Raw genomic sequence first — 17,264 nt, 5'->3', positions numbered from 1 at the left:
TGGTTTTCTTTAGCACCCAGGCAATTCCAATGGCATCGATGAAAATGAAACTAATTTTAAAATCCCATTATAATTTTTAAGGAATTTAAAAAATTATATATAAGGCTTACAGTCAACATAGATTATCCATGGTTCTCTGTGCTGGTAATTGACAATAAGGTTGTGGTGTGAACTTTCCCTGGGGCCTGAGGGTATAAACCAATGTCTAGTCTCCTAACCTCAGATAGAATATCAAGGACACACCGAAGAAGTCATCCCATTCAAGCCCAGCTTGGTGAACCAATGAGTTTGTGGATGAGGGGTTTTCTGTAGGGGCGTGGCTTACTTACAGGCAGCTACACCATGAATAAGAATTCCCTCCAGCAACCCAAAGCTACTTATCCTCATGGTGTAAGTAAGATTCCAGGTAGCCTGAACTCAGCCTTCATAAGCAGTAACATTGTTAGCTAAGCAATGTGAGACTCCAGGTGGCTTGGCTTAGCCAACATAACAATAGCATTGTTAGGGAAGTTAAGAATTGCAGGCCGAAGTTAAAAACTCTCCCCCTGCCTCCATCTCCACCCTGCCCTTGGAATTTACTGCCCCCATTCCACCCTACTTGGAATTTACTACCTCAGACTCCCATTTACCTAAAAGGTCACCTATTGTTAGCCTATAGTTCTGCTTCTGTAAAGGGTATTTAAACCCTCCGCTTTTACAGAACAGGATCTCCTATCTCCTTGGAGCTTGGTGGACCCTGGCACATCAGCTTGATAAAAATCCCTTTGCTTTTGCATCGACTCTGGACTCTGTCTCTCAATTGGGCTTCCAGGAATAGACTCAGATGACCTGAGTCTAGCAATGGAGGGGAGGTTCCCAGTGAACCCCTTTGTGAACCCTCCTGAGCTGTGTCCTGTGACACTTGGGAACTGCTTGTGTGTTGTTTTGCCCGCCCTCCTCACCCTCCTGGAGGGAATACTAAGAGGCCTAATCTGGCGGTATCATGCAGGTTAATTCCAGCTGCTTCCATTTCATGTCTGCCATGCAGTGCCTTGCTCAACAGGACATGGTCACATCACCAAAGTGTAGACCACACTCACTTCCCATCTTGAAAGGGAAAATTTTAATTAGCATTAAAGCAACCAGAACAGCAGAGCTCTCTAACTCATAAGTGCAGGTCGACAGGTATGCTAGCCCAAGGTCCCAGATGATAAGTCACAAAGAATGCGGAGATAGGAGACAAAGGCCTATTGAGTGTTCCAGGGACCAGCTGGCCATAAAAGATAGGGAGGATACACAAGGACAAATTCCTGAGAGAAACAGGTACCGGACATGGTCGAGTGAGTAATGAGCCAAGACCCCTCATCCGATCTTATGGTGTTTGCTTAATCCCCCCCTGAGGCCCGCACACAATGTTCCAGGTTTGAGTTTAACCAGATGTGTTGTTAGCTCAGATAAACATCTACCCTCGGGTTCCAAAAAAAAAACCAAAAACAAAAAAAAACAGGAACCAAGGACTGTTCCCATGTGATTAAGTCTGAGCTTACCCCAGATCTGCCTACGCAATTTGCTGATGTACAAATGTTTGAAACAACCAATCGTGTGTGGCCGTGCCAAAACTTCCCACCCCTTCCCCCCCCCCCCCGACCCTTGCCCATATAAACCCCTAACCCCTGGGCTTCTGGGTCGACCCCTCTGTCTCCTGCGTGAGATACGTGTCGACCCAGAGCTCCGCCAATAAACTGCCTCATGTGTTTACAGCAAGACAGTTGTTTGTGTGTCTTTGGGTGCGCGCCATCCCGAGGCTTGAGTAAGGGTCTCCCTTTGGGGGTCTTTCAATCTCACTGGGGGACACCAGAGCAGAGTAACTACCAGCCACCAAATGCTTACTGCTGTTCACCAAGAAAATCAAGATGGAGGCCATAGTGTCAATGACAGAGGCTACCTACCCATCCATAGCCAGCTGCCAGAAGCTGAAGTTATCCCTAAACAGAACACAGCACAGGCACACCAGAGCTACTGTCCGAGAGAGCTGGTTTATTGAGGTGGGGGGTGGGGTAGTCACTTGAAGCACAGCCAGGAAGACTTCACAGCATGCACCAGGGCAGCTTGTAGCTGAAGAGCTGGTTGGGGGCGGTTGATGGAAATTTGTTAAGAGGAAACCCCTGACGTAGGGAGTTTTGGCCAGTGGACTGACAGAATTCGGGCTGACAGTAGGCCTGGGTGGTCAGAGGTCATCCCAGGGATGCTGTAGTGTAAGGACCTCCCAATTTCCTACTGAGGATGCTCAGATTCTGTGGACAGTGGGTTTCTTGTCAAAGTGACTTCAGCAGGTGCATGGTTTGAATGTAAAATGTGCCGAGGAGTCTCACGTGCTGCCGCTGGCGCTGTTGAAGAAGGCCATGGAACCTTCGGGACTCTAGTAAGTCAGTCACTGTGGGGTGGGCCTTGACATTTTACAGCCTGGTCCTGCTTCTTCTCTGTTCTCTGTTTCCTGACTATGGCTGAAATATGGCCAGCAGCCACTATACCTTCCTCATCTCATACCCTTCCTAAACTCTGAACCAAACCCTTCTTTTCCTTAAGACGCCATCATGGATTTTTTGTCACAGCAACGAAACAAGGAAGTAATATGGCAGGGTCCTTCGATAAAACTGGAGTTTTACAGGAAAGTCTACAAACAGGCCTGGGAGGAGGGCTCAGGGCGCGGACTAAAATGTGGCCCAGCAGACATTCATTGCTGACACAATTCAACGAAGTCAAAGCAATCAGCTACAGGTAAATCAGCTTGTGACAGCTGCCTGCTTAAAAAAAAAGAAAGAAAGAAAGAAAAAAGAATGTAAGAGGCAGCCAATTAAGAGAAAGATAAAAATATTTCCTCATTATAGGCCACAGTATGCCAGCTGTGAAACTGAGGCTGTGATCCCCCTGTTGAGAAGTCAGCTTGAGCATGCTAAGGCACACCTTGCCTCTGAGACGCATCCCAGGCCCTGAGTCGCCCTATTTTAGGTATGATAAACTCCATTTATGTGTTTATTATTTACTTTTTTACATCTTTATTTTTATTAAAAACAGATTTTTTTTCCTCATATAATATATCCTGATTATGGTTTCTCCTCCCTCGACTCTTCCCAGTTTCTTTCTACCGCCTCTCCCATCTGGATCTGCCCCCTTTCTGTCTCTCATTAGGAAACAAACAGGCTTCTAAGGGATAATAATAAAATAAAAAATAAAATAAAATAAAAAACAAAAATAAACACATTGGAATTGGATGAACCAAACTAACAGAAGGAAAAGAGCTCAGGAGAAGATACAAGACACAGAAACCCACTTGTGCACACACTCAGGAGTCCCATAAAACACTAAACTGGAAGCCGTGGTGTATACACAAAGGATCTCTAGGGTAAAAAGAGAAGGGGGAGGGGGAGGAGGAGGAGTGGGAAGAGAAGAAATGTATACAATATAAATAAAGAATAGCAGCTAAGGTAAATTTAAAAAGAGAAGCAGCCCCGACATGTTATTATAAGGCAGTCGCTGTCCATCTTACTGCGGTCCATCTTACTGCTAGGCATGGAGCCTCCCGGGAGAGTAGTTTGTTTCCCCAGTGAGGTATGCTCAGAGGAAACTGAGTTTTCATTTGCGTGTGGTCATCGATTGGAGTCAGCTTCTAGGTTAGGGACAAGGACTTATGTCCACTTCTCCGTTCAGCTCTCAGACTCCAGCTGGTGTGGACTCCTGCATGTCGTGTGCGTGCTGCCTCAGTCTCTGTGAGTTCACGTGTGATGTATTGGTCTTGTTGACTTGCTAACAGCTCTCTTGCAAGTTCTACAAACATGGCCTTCAGTATCTGGCAGGACAGTAGACCCAGCAGCTCCCAAATATCCTCACTCTTAGTGAAAGGTCTCTGGGCATACCCATCGGGCTAACAAATGCTGAGCAGGTCCATCTTCCAGCTCAGAGAGGTCAAGAGGAAACAGTTGCCGGGAAGTTATCTCCCTGATGCTTAGCTACAGCACATAGCTCCTGGGTAAAGAAGGCCTTGTCCATGTTCAGGGCCTCAAGTGTCCACTGCCTACAATGAGGGTTGACTTAAGCCAGCCTGGCCCATGGATAGTCCATCAATTAGGTTTCATTGTGCTTAGGTTTGCTTTGTAATAGCAGAGCTGAGTGTGGCTACAAAGCTTGAAAATCCTGAGGTTACTAACAGAATTCCTGGGTCAATTACTTATCATCTCTGCGCATTGGTCTTACCTTGAGCTAACTGTGAATTACAGCGCAGGTGTTTAAACTACATAGAATGGTAGCCTCCGGTGTGCTAGTAAACAATGTGTAAACTTTACTATTGTCATTTATTATTTTGATGTAATTTTTGTGTTTACTATTTTTCCGAAGCCAGAGCAGGAACAGGAAGGGTAAGTCATCTTTCCAAGACCACAGAGCTCGGGAAAGGGAGGAACAGAATGGAACAGCATCATTTCTGTCTCTAGTGCCTGTCACGAGCTAGCAGAGTCACCTCTCAGTAGGAGAGGCTCATTCGATTTACAGTCACTAGAAGGAAACATTCTCACTTCCTCTGGGCGTTTTTGCTATTAAAAATGTGATTTGTAGTGTGCTTTCGGTGGGATCCACAGACTTTCTTCTGTATTAGTCCCTGGGAGCTTCATTTGAATGTGCTCTATTAAGGGAGCCACGCCTGACACTTTGGTGGCAGTCCTCAGAAGGGAAGTCCAAACCCATTGTAGCTGTGGCTTCTAACAGTAAACACTTAGGAAAAGATTTGGCCAGTGATTTACCCAACACTGAAGAGATTTTAAAGGAAGAGCTGTACTTCTAAATAAACCCCGATCCTGGCATCTTAGAACACGGTACACAGGAGGTGGAGGATGGACGGTTGTGAATGTGAGGCTAGCCTGGGCTCCAAAAACAAATCAACCAATCCCTCAAAGAAACAAATAAACACACAACAACTAAGCCCTAGACAAGTGACAGAACAGGATCCTGCTGCTGTAGGAACATATGAAAACCAGCAACCATGTTCACAAAGTCCTTGGTTAGGTTTCCATTGAAGTTAAAAAAAAAAAAATCAGTGTGTAAATTGTGCTTTCTCAGAGTGGCTCTGAATACACTGTCTCCCAAACCCCACACACAACTCAGCTCCAGATGGCTACTCTGGGCAGGAGACTACTATACTACTACACATAGCAGGTGATGATTTTTAAGGGTTCTGCCTCAATAAAAAGAAAAGGTCGACGTCCATTTGACTTCTTGTACCACTCTGTGCTGATTGACAAGCATTTCTCAATGATGACAACACAGCCTTCCTTAGCAAGGACAATACATGCCTGAAACTGGTGTTCTTACAAAGCAGGGTCAGCTCTGGGCAGCCTGTGAAACCTGCTCAGGAAGGGAAGCCCATGCAAAGGGTTCTGTTTAATTGTCCCTTCCTTCGTCCCTGTCCCTTCATTCCTTCATTGTCCCTCCCTCTCCCCCTCTTCATCATTTAAGATTATGGTTTTTGTTTGTTTTTTTGAGACAGGGTTTCCTTGTGTAGCCTTGGCTGTCCTAGACTCACTTTGTAGACCAGGCTGGCCTCGAATTCAGTGTGATCCACCTGCCTCTGCCTCCCAAGTGCTGGGATTAAAAGTGTGCACCACCACCGCCCAGCGGATATATGTACTTTTATGTGTATGAGCATTTTGCCTGTATGTATATACGGTGTACTGCATGCATGCAGTGTCCACAGAGACCAGAAGAGGGTCTCTCACAACTGAAGTTACAGAGGGCTGTGAGCTGCCATGTAAGTACTGGGAATTGAACTCAGGTCCTCTGCAAGAGCAGAAAGTGCTTTTAATCACAAAGCCATCTCTCCAGCCCCCATTTCCTACCAGTTTTCAGATAAGGTCTCACTCTGTTGTCCAAGCTGGCCTTGAATTCTTGCAAGGCTCCAAGTGCTGGGAAATGAAGTATGCCTGAGCCAATCTCTTAATGCCAATCATCTCATTGGGGGTGTGGGTTGGGCTGAGCCACGGGCTGTGCCCAAGCAGTAATTCTGTAAACTTCTCCCACTGCGATGATGGAGAAAGCCACATGCTCTGGGAGGCATAGCTGAACAATGGGAGACTTCGTATCAGTCCATTCCTCAGACATACCTGGGGCCAGGTAATACTTGTGTTGGGGTATGCCTCATACTGGGTGCTGGAAGATTCATTGCTGCTCATGATTTTGGTGGCTGGAACATCTAAGAGAGGGGCTCCAGGATGAATGGATGGTATCACGTGGCCCAAGCATGAGGGTGAGGGAAGGAGTGGTGTTGGCGCTTGTTTTTAAGCTCTGTTTTATTTGGGGTATTAAAACCTCTACCTCCCTTCCACCAAGCTCTTAACCCTGGGTAAGAGAGAAAGAAGGGAAAAACAGGGAGCACAGACCCTTTCTACTTCTCTTAGGGTCAATTAGGTTCTTCTGGGGGCAACACCAATCTCTGTCAACAGCAAACGCAGCAAGGAATCTTCTGCGAGCTGCTGTGTTGAAGAGATTCTCTCCGTCTATCTTCCAAGCCACCAGGCCTTCCATTTGTCTCTCATCTCTCCACACTGCTACATGTCCCATGCCACCATTGCACATCACACTTTCTCTCTCCAGGGTCTTCTGTTTATCTCCCTTGGAGCCTAGACCTCACCCTTCTCCATGCTACAGGAGGCAGGTCATTAGCAGTTATCAGCTGTGGACAAACTAAAGCCCAAATAAAACCCTACAAAACATTTACATAACTGAGTGTACAAAGGAACCGAAACATCCATTACAGATGGGAGACACACTTGATCTTTTACAGCAACCTAGCCTTGATGAAGCTGACCACTCCTTAACTCACTGGATTAGTGTCAGTCCCTTTCTACTTTCCCAACCCAATCAACCCTCTCTAGGCCCCACATTAAAAAAGGGCCCACTGCTTCTGAGAACCAGCAAATCACAGAACAAGCCTTCGGCATATGAATATTTGGGAGTCAAGCCACATCCACACTACTGCTCCACACTACTGCAGGCATCTGGTAGCCTGGGGCCTTGTGTGACTGTGCAGAAAACCTCAATTGATTTGTGTTTAATACGCACTCTCATTACAAATATTAAACTCAGGTTATTGAGATTACCTGTTGCCATGGTAGAAACATGTGCTTGCTTTTGTCTGTTTTCCAAATGGCCTGGTTTTTCTCTCAGTGACTTAAAAGACTTTTGCTTATTAAGGATATTAACATTTTTGTCCATTACACATTCCACAGTTTCCCTCTTTGTCTTCAATTTTATTTACTGTGTTCTATTTACAAGTTTTGTGTAGCTAAACTTAAATACGCTCTTCTGTGGCTCCTTCTTTCTCTTGTCACATACAGCAAAGGTCTTTCATGCTAAGACTGCAATTACAATTGCAACCACTTTTTGAGTAGGCTGCCATATCTCTACTGGACAAACGGACTGCTTTTATAATAATAAATCCGCTGTACAGAGGTATTCATGCGGGGCCTTAATTCTTCACTTTTCTGTGTGTGCCATAATAGTTGGCTTCCGGTTGCTTTTCAACACATGTTCTGATATGTGACAGGAAATGGAAAGCCCATCCCCTCAGTATTGCTTTATTTTGAAATGATGTGGATATTCCTGCATTCTTCCAGAGGAATTTTGTTGCCAGCTTCAGAAAGGACACACTGGGATTCTAACAGACTGACTCTGCTCATGTGTTACTATGGAAAGCACCGACTGCTGAGCCTTGCACCATAAAGCTCATTGAGTCTTGCCGTGGTGTCGTGGAAAGTCTGTTTCTCTCTCATATTTCCCCTAACGTTCATTTATAGGCATTTCATAACCTTTGTTTCCATTGCAAATTATTTTATGTAACTGGCTGGTTATTTCAGCCATATGGTTCTTGAACTCCAAAGACCTGTCCAAAAAAAGAATTTAAACTATGTCTATTCAATAGTCACCTAGAACCTGAGAGGGAAGTTGCATGGAACTGTCTTAAAGATGCAAGAAACAAACCAAAAGAAAGTGTCTTTGTGCGCGCCAGATTGAGAGCACATGTCCACCTGGGCCTCCTACCATAATGGCTCTACCGGAAACTGTTACTGTACTCTGATGTCTGGCCACCGGCCCATGAAATTTTTTTTTTCTGGAATGCAGGGCACTCACTGGTTTCTTCCTGTTACATTTGATTATCTCAGTGAAGCTCCAGAAGGGAAAATCCTCCTGTCTCTGTTCCTTCTGAGAAGGTCCTCCATGCTGTGGCCGGTGGCCCTTTGGCCTAACCACAGCCGGCGTTGCCTCTTCAGCGGCCGCCTGGAGTGGAGTCAGGTTTTCACTCACCGCCTCCATCAGCGCATCTTGCGCGCTCAGCTCATTCCTGGCTCTGAGCCCCCACCCCCACCCCATGCTTCTGTTCCTCATTCATTTTCATCTCGTTACACCTTATAAATCTTTGTAATCCGTCTTAAGTGTCTGCTGGATCAAAACAGGCTTGAAAAATGCTGAGATGGGCTCATGCCCTGTAATCCATACTCTCTCTCATTACATCGCATGATAAATATAATTTACCATGCCACTGGGGGAGGGGAGTAAAAGAGGCTTACTCTGAGATAAGGAGTTAAATGCTTTAAAGTTACAGATTTGTCTCCCTGCGTGGATGTGTGCACTCAGACACACGCTGTGCCGTGTGTACACAAGGGTGTAGGCGTATATATGCCCACGTGTGTCCGTCCGGAGGCCAGAGCACTTGGTGCCTCCCTTAGTGCTTTGAGACAGGGTCTCTCACGGAACCAGAGGCTAGCAGCTGTTTTGCATAGGCGGCCTGGCCAGTGAGTCCTAAGCACTGCATGGCTCGAGCCTCCTGGCTTCTTAGCTGAGTGCTAAAGGTTCAAACTCATGCCCACACGCTTGCACAGCAAGTGCCCTTACTCACCGAGCCACGTCCTCATCCCCACAGACTGGTTTTTGAAAAACAGTTTTAGCCACTGTTTTCAAAAAAAAAAAAAAAATCAATCTCATTTAGAAACACAGCAGGAAAATGGTGATACAGATAAACCTCAGGCTTTAACTATTTACTAGAAATTATATACTTCAAGAGGCTCCTTGTAGCAATAACGGTCATCTGTATGACCATCTGAAATGGTTATTTATTCTCCTCCGTTTGTGCTCACTTTTAGAGGCATAATTTCTCACCAAAGATCTGCTCTACTTGCTCTATATAATTGTTTTCTCCTCGAATCATGTAATTTTCAGGTTATATGAATGTAAAACATTTGGGGGGCCCAATATTAAATTAAATGGGCTGGTATGTGTGTGTGTGTGTGTGTGTGTGTGTGTGTGTTTTGAGTGTGTGAGTGTGCACTCATACAGAAGTGTAGAGGACAGATGTTAATCTCTTACATTATGCCCAGGGGCAGTGTGATGGCTTTTTAGGTGTGTACCAGGGCTGTGGGCATGGGGTTTCGTGTTTGTGTGGCAAGCAGTTTGCCCACTGAGTCATTCATTGCCACATCTATTGCTGTGAAGAGACACCATGACCACGGCAGCTCTAATAAAGGAAAATAGTTACTTGGGGCTGGCTTCCAGTTCAGAGGTTTAGGCCATTGCCGTCATGGCGAGAAGCATGGTGTCACGCAGGCAGACATGCTGCTGGAGCGGGAGCTGAGGGTTCTACATCTGCATCCACAGGCAGCAGGAACAGGGAGGGACAAAGGCCTGGCTTCAGCTTCTGAAACCCCAAAGCCCACCCCCAGTGCATACTTTCTCCAACTAGGCCACACCTCCTGATCCCTGCCAGGTTGCAGGACCCCACCCTCCAAATATATGAGCTGATGGAGGACAATCTTATGCAAGCCACCACAAGCATCGCCGGATTCAGTGTTCTTAATCGTAAGTTAAACAAATAAACATGAACAGTTAAGTTAGAAAGTGCTGTGAAATACTAATCTCTTAAACCTTAAAGCCAGACAAAGTGATGGAGATGGTGAAAAATCAACTGAGTTCATTCAAACTACGTATTACCTGATTCATTCTAGATACGGAAGGGGACGGCGACAAGCCCGTTTCACCCACAACAACCGTGTGTGTGGATTGACAGCATGTGAGGCCCGGCCAGACGCTGAATTCCACAGCCTGGGGTGTGGAGCACCGCACAGCCGCACCCACAGCTTATTTCTGCACGCAAACCATTTCTAACGCTTTTATTTGACGTTACCAAAACTGTCAGTGCCCTTCCTAGAAAGCATGTGAGGATAGTTTCCGGTCACGGTGCTCGGGCGCTCCTCTGGAGACTACAGAAAGCAGTAGAGGTCAGCCTCTCGGCTGCGTAGCTTTATCAGGGTCCCCGGGTGGAACATGAGGTCCACGATGTACTCTTCCGGTGGGGGCAGGTTCCCGATCACGCCCTTCCGAGCCTCGTTCATCAGCTTCACTTCGTTCCACGCTCGGCTGTACTCACCACGCACCAGGCTGCAGCCCACCCCGATTTTATCAGCCAGTGCCTGAGGTAGGAACAAGAAAACCAAGGGGCTCAGGGTCACAGGCAAGCACGTGCGGGAGAGACCCTTAGTGGGAGACGGACCTTGGCAGAGACTTTAAACAGGCAAGCAGAGAAAATGTTTGACGGGACGCTGGAAAATTGACAACAGTGTGATTAGGAGCCGTACATGGGCTGTCCCTGAGGGCTCGACATCTGTAGACTCAGTGTGTACAGGAGTGTCCTGGGGAAGGACACTTCAACAAGTTAATGCAATAGAGCACAGGATGGCTGGAGGGGAGCTCCATGCATCCACCACTCGGTCTTGGACCACAGAAGGCAGTGAGATTGCTAAGTGCCATTTCCAGGCAGTCTGTTGTGCAATGTGAAAGACACTACGGGGCACGAGGCCCTAAACTGCAGCTACTTCACTGTAGGCTGTCACTCCAGGGAGCCCTGATTTGTCCCTGATTTTGAGGTTGTTTTTTTTTTTTTTCTTTTTAAGTGAAAGGGAATGAGGTACAACTCAGGACCTCCAAGACCAAGCTCTTAGCTCAGAGGAGGTTCATTTGCCCCAGAGGGACAGAGGGGGAAGGAGTAAGAGGCAAAGATGGGAGACAGAGGACCAGGGAGGGGGGAAAAGGGTATTTGTCCCAGAGCAGGACGAAACACAGACATGGCCCATAGGCAAACGGCAGTTAGGATGGGGTGTTTAACTTTAATTGGACATGTTATCGAGGTGAGCCAGACAAGGCTTTTGGTTGCTGGACTTCAATACTTCGCTAGCTGGGCCTTGGTAGTCAGCCTCAGGAGGAGGAAGTAGACCAATAAGGGCACCTTGGTGGTTAGCTTCAGGGATGTAATTGAACAGTTTTCATGAAGGCAGAAGGGATGAGGCAGGAGGTCAAGGCCTGCCAGAGCCATGGCTGCCATGCTTGGGCTGACTAGAGTCTCTTCATTAAAGTAAGTTAGAAACTTCTCAGCTGTTCCACAAGGAATAAGAGGGCCTGGTTAGCCTGCCCGGGTTTGCACCGCCACTCAGCCCTGCTGCTTACCGACTAGTGACCAGAAGCCAAGGGATTTGCCAGCCCAGGCTTCCATTTCTACCCTCTGGAAGTTGGGGGGAAGCACGGAACCTTTATGGTTGTGTGACGAACTGCCGGCTGCCGACTCTCAGGAGGAAGTACTCGACAAAGGCTAAGTTACACCTGGTAGGAGAACTGTGCTTTAGTAGTGGGTGCACTCACGTTTTAATTGAGTGTACTGGTGTTGCTATGCAATGACTGCCCCACTCTGCATAGTTAGGAGTGGGCCAAAATAATAAAGACTTGGGGTCATGTTCAGGTTTTGATTTTGATACCCTTTGTCCTGTGGCTGAGGATGGCCTGGAAAGCAGTGACCAGAGAACAAAAACTATCAAAATCTATCGCCCTTATAGTCCAGTGGGACACAAGGACTGCGCCTGTGACTTTCTCCAGTGTGAAACTGGTATGACTCTATTTCCTGTTCAAGGACTTTAAATAGCCCCAACTGTTGTTATCCCGCATTTTCTAGAGTGAAGCCGAGGGCATGTACTTTCTCAAGGTCACTGCAGGTAGTGATCTAAAAAGGGGAACCAGACGTCTACCTCCAGGGTACTTGCAGCTTTGAGGCAATCTTGTGAGCCGGTGAGTAAGCAGAAGAGCTTTGTGTCTGAAAAGCTGTTTTCCTCATCTGTTTTTCGAGACAGAGTTTCTCTGTGTCGCCTTGCCTGTCCTGGACTCTCTTTGTAGACCAGGCTGGCCTCAAATTCACAGAGATCCCTCTGCCTCTGCCTCCCCGGAGTGCTGGGATTACAGGCGTGCGCCACCACTCACTGGTTAAGACCACACTCTCTTAAGCCTCACATTTCCCCAGTGCTGAGTCTCAGTGACTGGCGCTATCTTCTCTGCTTGCCCTGACCAGGACATGGAGATCAGCCTTCTCTTCCCAGGCTTCCTTCCCCACCACGTTCAGGCAACTGCCAAGCCCTTGTGGTTGTTAATCTGAAATCTTCCCAGCTCCATCCTCATTCCACATGGAGCAACTCATCCCAAGTATGAGTCACTTGTACTTGCTATGCAGCCACCTTCTAAGGCTTGTCCTGCCTCTAGTTTTGTGTCTGTTCTAATCCATTCCCCTGTCTACAGCCTGAGCTTCCAAAATCACACACACACACACACAATCACACATCACCACACCACCACACACACACACACACACACACACACACACACATACGCACACATGCACACACACACACAATCACACATCACCACACCACCACACACACACACACACACACACACACGCACACACACGCACACACACACATACGCACACATGCACACATACACACCATTGATGTTTTTAGTGGTTACTCACATTTTAGGGTGACGTGCAGACTCATCTGATGCTTTGTATCAGGCCTGCAAAATGTACCCACTCTCTTTCTCTTCCTCCCATTCCCTCTCCCACTTTCTACCAAAAAGGACAGCAGATTTTCATAGCAGGATTATTTTATGTGTAAATGTTTATATGTTTATTTATCTGTCTCTCTGTGCGCACATTATCACAAATATTTCAAATTAAATAAGTATAAATGCAAAAATTAATGTTATTAAGTTAAATGTTAGCAACAGACACAGTCAAATGAGATAAAGACAAAACTTTTTAACTTAATAGAAATGAGACAAAAATATTTTAAATACCTTGAAAAGCAAAGCTCGATGATAAAAGATTCCTTTCTTGATATATCCAATTGGTATAACATTGGATTTCAGTTGAAATTTCAACTCACTTATATGAAGCTCCCAGCTGAAATCAGATAGCTTCTCTTTTGGAATCTTACCGCCCATTTTATCAGCCACATACCTGTGCCCATTAGAGTGAGATAAAAAAAACAGTCAGTTTTAATCGCTTACTTTGGATGTTTTGTGTACGGTTATATGTAACATTTCCTCTGGTTCTTATTTGTTTTGCTTAAAACATGTACTTGCAGGGAAAAAGTCATCCTGCTTACTGCACTGAGACAATCACAAACACATATGTAAGCTGAAATCCCGGTGATTTAATTCAACACAAAGAAGAAAATGAGTGCTAGGATCCCAATAGATATAGTGTAGGCCAAATGACTATCACACTAAACATAAATGGACTTTTAAGGTTTTATCTTACTGTTGAACAGTGTTGTCTTTTAGTCTGAAAGTGAAGGCATTTACTAACTGATAGGCTTTCTTCTTTCAAGGAATTTAAACTCAAAAGCCAGAGGAAACAAAGTCAAATTTCCCATTACATTCATAGACGGTTTCAAATATCAAGAAGAAAAAAAAAAAGACCTATTATTTTGTGACAAAATCTCAGTATGTGGCCCAGGCTGGCCCCAGTCCTGTGGTGCTCCTCCTGCCTCCTTCTTCTAAAGACTGTGCTTATACCATTATATACACTGATGTAGCCTAGTGCAAATTTAATAGTTTAATTGTAGAATTCATCTTTATAATTAAGAAATCTATGGCATCATATAACACATCAAAGAAGAGTGGAAGAGGAGAAGGAGGAAGAAAAATGCATGAGGGAGTAGCAGATGGTGGGAGATGATGAAATTGGAATACTTTGATTTTGAGGGGTTTTCCCCAAATAGTAAGATCTTCTATAATGATGTCAATAAATACATCTCTAAAAATTCTCCATAACTAAGAACATATTTGGGGGTGGGTGGGGGAAAATCTGAAAATTTAAAGGGAAGACTGGCCTTTGGCTGTGCTATGAGGAGTAATGTCTTAAAACCCCCAAGTACAAGAACAACAGTAACAAACAAACAGAAAACCAGACCAACTAAACCAAAACAAAGGAAAACCCCAAAGCTAAACAAAACTAAAGCAAGCAATGAGGAAGGGAGGTGGGGCGGAGCTGTCGGTCCACCTGCAGCCTGTCGCGTGGTGGGACCTCTGCCACCGTCTTACTTGTTATTATCGTTCACCTTTGGGGGGAAAAATGGTGATTTGGAAGTGAGGAGGAGAGCCGCCGCTGGGAACACAGTGTTGGGAAGAACTGGACAAAGGTTCACAGGACTCGATGAGAGTTCTGCCTGAGTCATCCCATCTCAAGGACATGGGAGAGAAATCCAATCCTTCTAGACTCAAACGCCCTCTTTCTCACCATGTCCGGCAGCTGTGAGGCTTGTAGTTGTCGCTTCCAGGTCTGAGGAGTGCTACCTGACTCTCACCTGGAGTCGACAGGGCTCCCAAAGAGGCTACAGCTGTTGCTGGAGCCAGCACGTCCCCCGCTGGGTCCTGTCAATCATGGATCCCATGCCCCACCCCCTACCGTGCTTCTAGTCGGTTCTGCTTCCATATGGCCCATAAAAGACCCGCTCAGGGCCTCAGCCTCTTCAGTGGAAGGAGCCCAAACACGAATGAAGAGGGCAACTTCGGAGGCTTACACAGAGCTCTGCTCTGCTCAGCAGCAACTCTCAGAATGGCCACAGCCCACTCCAGCAAACGCACTGGCAGACACCCATGATTTAAAAAAAAAATTGTTTATTTGTGTTTAAAAAACAAAACAATAACTACAACAAAAACAACAGAGGAGTTTAGAGAGAACTCACAGTAGGATGGCTTTAAATTATGAGGGCCCCCATACACTCAAGGAGTGATTTAATTTTGAAACACAGATTCTCGAACACTCTTAAGATCATACCAAAGATGCCTTTCTACAGCTTAGCTAGGGGGGAAAAAGCAGATGTTTGTTTCTAAGCAACTTCAGCTCTGATTCTTCACAGAAACGCAGCTTAACCGAAAATGGAGAGCGCCTATAATTCACTGCGCTTCTGCTGCAGAGGCACCATAAACCACTGCGGTTTATTTCGTTGGTTTTATTTTAAATTAACTTTAATAAAAGCAAATCACTAAAACTTTAAAAACTCAGAAATTAAAATTAATACACAGAGAGAGAAAGAAGAAGAGGAGGAGGAGGAGAGGGAGGAGGAGGAGAGGGAGGAGGAGGAGGAAGAGAAGGAGAGGGAGGGGCAGTGACTCACTTGGCAAGGGCCTCAATCTGTTCCCTAATGTTGACGATGGGCAGTATTGATTTGGTCACCTCGTACACATACACACAGAACTCAGGGTCAGAAGGCGGGTACCATTCTTTTTCGGGGCTGCCTTCTGTCAGTTTGGGCACTGCCAGGACCTCTTCTTCCTCTTTCACTTTTTCTTCTTCTTTTTTCCCTCTCCCTTTCCTTTGAGAGTAAACAATAATAAAGCCCAATATCCAGTCAATCAAGGGACCAAACACCAACTATGCACTGAATTACTCAGAGGAATAAGTTGAGCTCAATCGAGGAGAGAAATTAATTAGAACAAAATACAATGACAAATATGTATGAAAATGCCCTGATAAAGCATGTTATTTTGTATGCTATATTAAAAGTTAGCTTGCATAATAAAAAAAAAAAACCCTAGAGACAACTCCAATGTCCCTCGATTAGAGATAGGTATACAGTGGTAAGCCCGTAACTTGAAATACTTGTTAAGAATAAAAAGGAACAAACCACTAGTGCACAAAACTATTTGGAAGCATCTCACAGGCACTAGTGTGGGTGGAAAACATCAGCATCAGGTGTAACACACCAATGACCCCATAAAATCAATCTTGGCTGGAGCTGGTAGCCCATGCCTTTAATGCCAGTGCTTAGGGGCCAGAGGGGTTACTTTGCCAGCTTTTGCCAAGGGATGGCACTAGCTGAGAGGGCCAGAGAAGAATTGACAGGAGAGCCAGTGACTATCCTCTAGCTAATATTTCTTTTTTAAAGATAGATTTATTTATTTATTTATTTATTTATTTATTTATTTATTTATGTGAATATTTTATCTGTATGTACACCTGCAGGCCAGGAGAGGGCATTAAGTCACGTTATAGATGGTTGTGAGCCACCACCTGGTTGCTGGGGATTGAACTCAGGACCTTTGGAGGAGCAGACAGTGCTCTTAAACCACTGAGCCATCTTTCCAGCCACCCCTAGCTAGTGTTTTTTGTTATTGTTGTTGTTGTTGCTCTAGTAAACACTGTGACCCAAAACAATTTTTGGTCAGGGAGGAAAGGGGGTTATTTCAGCAAATCTCTCAGGTGACACGCCATCATAAAGCAATGAAAGTCAGGACAGGAGCTTGAGGCAGGAACTAAAGCACAAGCCACGGAGGAGTGCTGCTCACTGGCTTGCTCCTCGTGGCTTGCTTAGCCTGCTTTCTTACACAGCCCAGGACCATCAGCCAAGGGATGGAATGGCCCACAGCTGGCTGGGTCCTTCAACATCAATCACTAATTGACAAACAAAACAGAACCCAGAGACTTGCTTCCAGGTCCATCTGCTTGGGGTTTTTTTTTTCAATTAAGGTGCCCTCTTCCCAGGTGGCTCAAGCTGACAGAAAAATAACTAAGGCATCCTCTGAGAGGAAGGGGAGATCTCCCTAGGTTGACTCCGCAGCCCTTTGCAAGGGATTCACCGAACTTTGAAGTCTCGGCTAAGGCTCGCCCTTCCTACTTAACAGCTACCCAGACTCCAATGGTCCCTCTTTGTGTTTTTTAGCTTTGGTAAGTCTTTACCTTAATAACTGCCGATGGGCAAGTGTGATACACTCTTAAGGCAGACAAGCCTTTGGTGAACCCACACTCCTGTGGGGACAGATCAAGAGGTCTGCCCAAATACACCTGGATGGGGTTGGGAAGAGGTGTCTCTGAATAAATGAAAGGAGGAACTCCCAGGGGGTCCAGGTAGGTCCGAGTGGGG

General features: G+C 45.8%; 1 protein-coding gene across 4 annotated transcripts in view; it reads right to left on the bottom strand.

The window, feature by feature from the left end:
- Window positions 1-10,172: 10,172 nt before the first annotated feature.
- Window positions 10,173-17,264, bottom strand: part of ARMC3 (armadillo repeat containing 3) — an 88,841-nt gene continuing 81,749 nt past the window's right edge. For all 4 annotated transcript variants that reach the window (XM_084782459.1, XM_084782461.1, XM_084782460.1 and 1 more), the window contains exons 17-19: window positions 15,519-15,716; window positions 13,192-13,354; window positions 10,173-10,487 (exon numbers count right to left, since the gene is read on the bottom strand). In XM_084782459.1, the coding sequence (XP_084638585.1) occupies window positions 10,278-10,487; window positions 13,192-13,354; window positions 15,519-15,716 (571 nt within the window). In that variant the 3' untranslated portion in view covers window positions 10,173-10,277. The remainder of the gene's footprint in view (window positions 10,488-13,191; window positions 13,355-15,518; window positions 15,717-17,264) is intronic.

This window comes from Acomys minous (genome assembly GCF_964271855.1).
Source record: "Acomys minous genome assembly, chromosome: 5".
Lineage (NCBI taxonomy): Eukaryota > Metazoa > Chordata > Mammalia > Rodentia > Muridae > Acomys > Acomys minous.
This window is presented reverse-complemented; position numbering and strand designations above follow the sequence as displayed.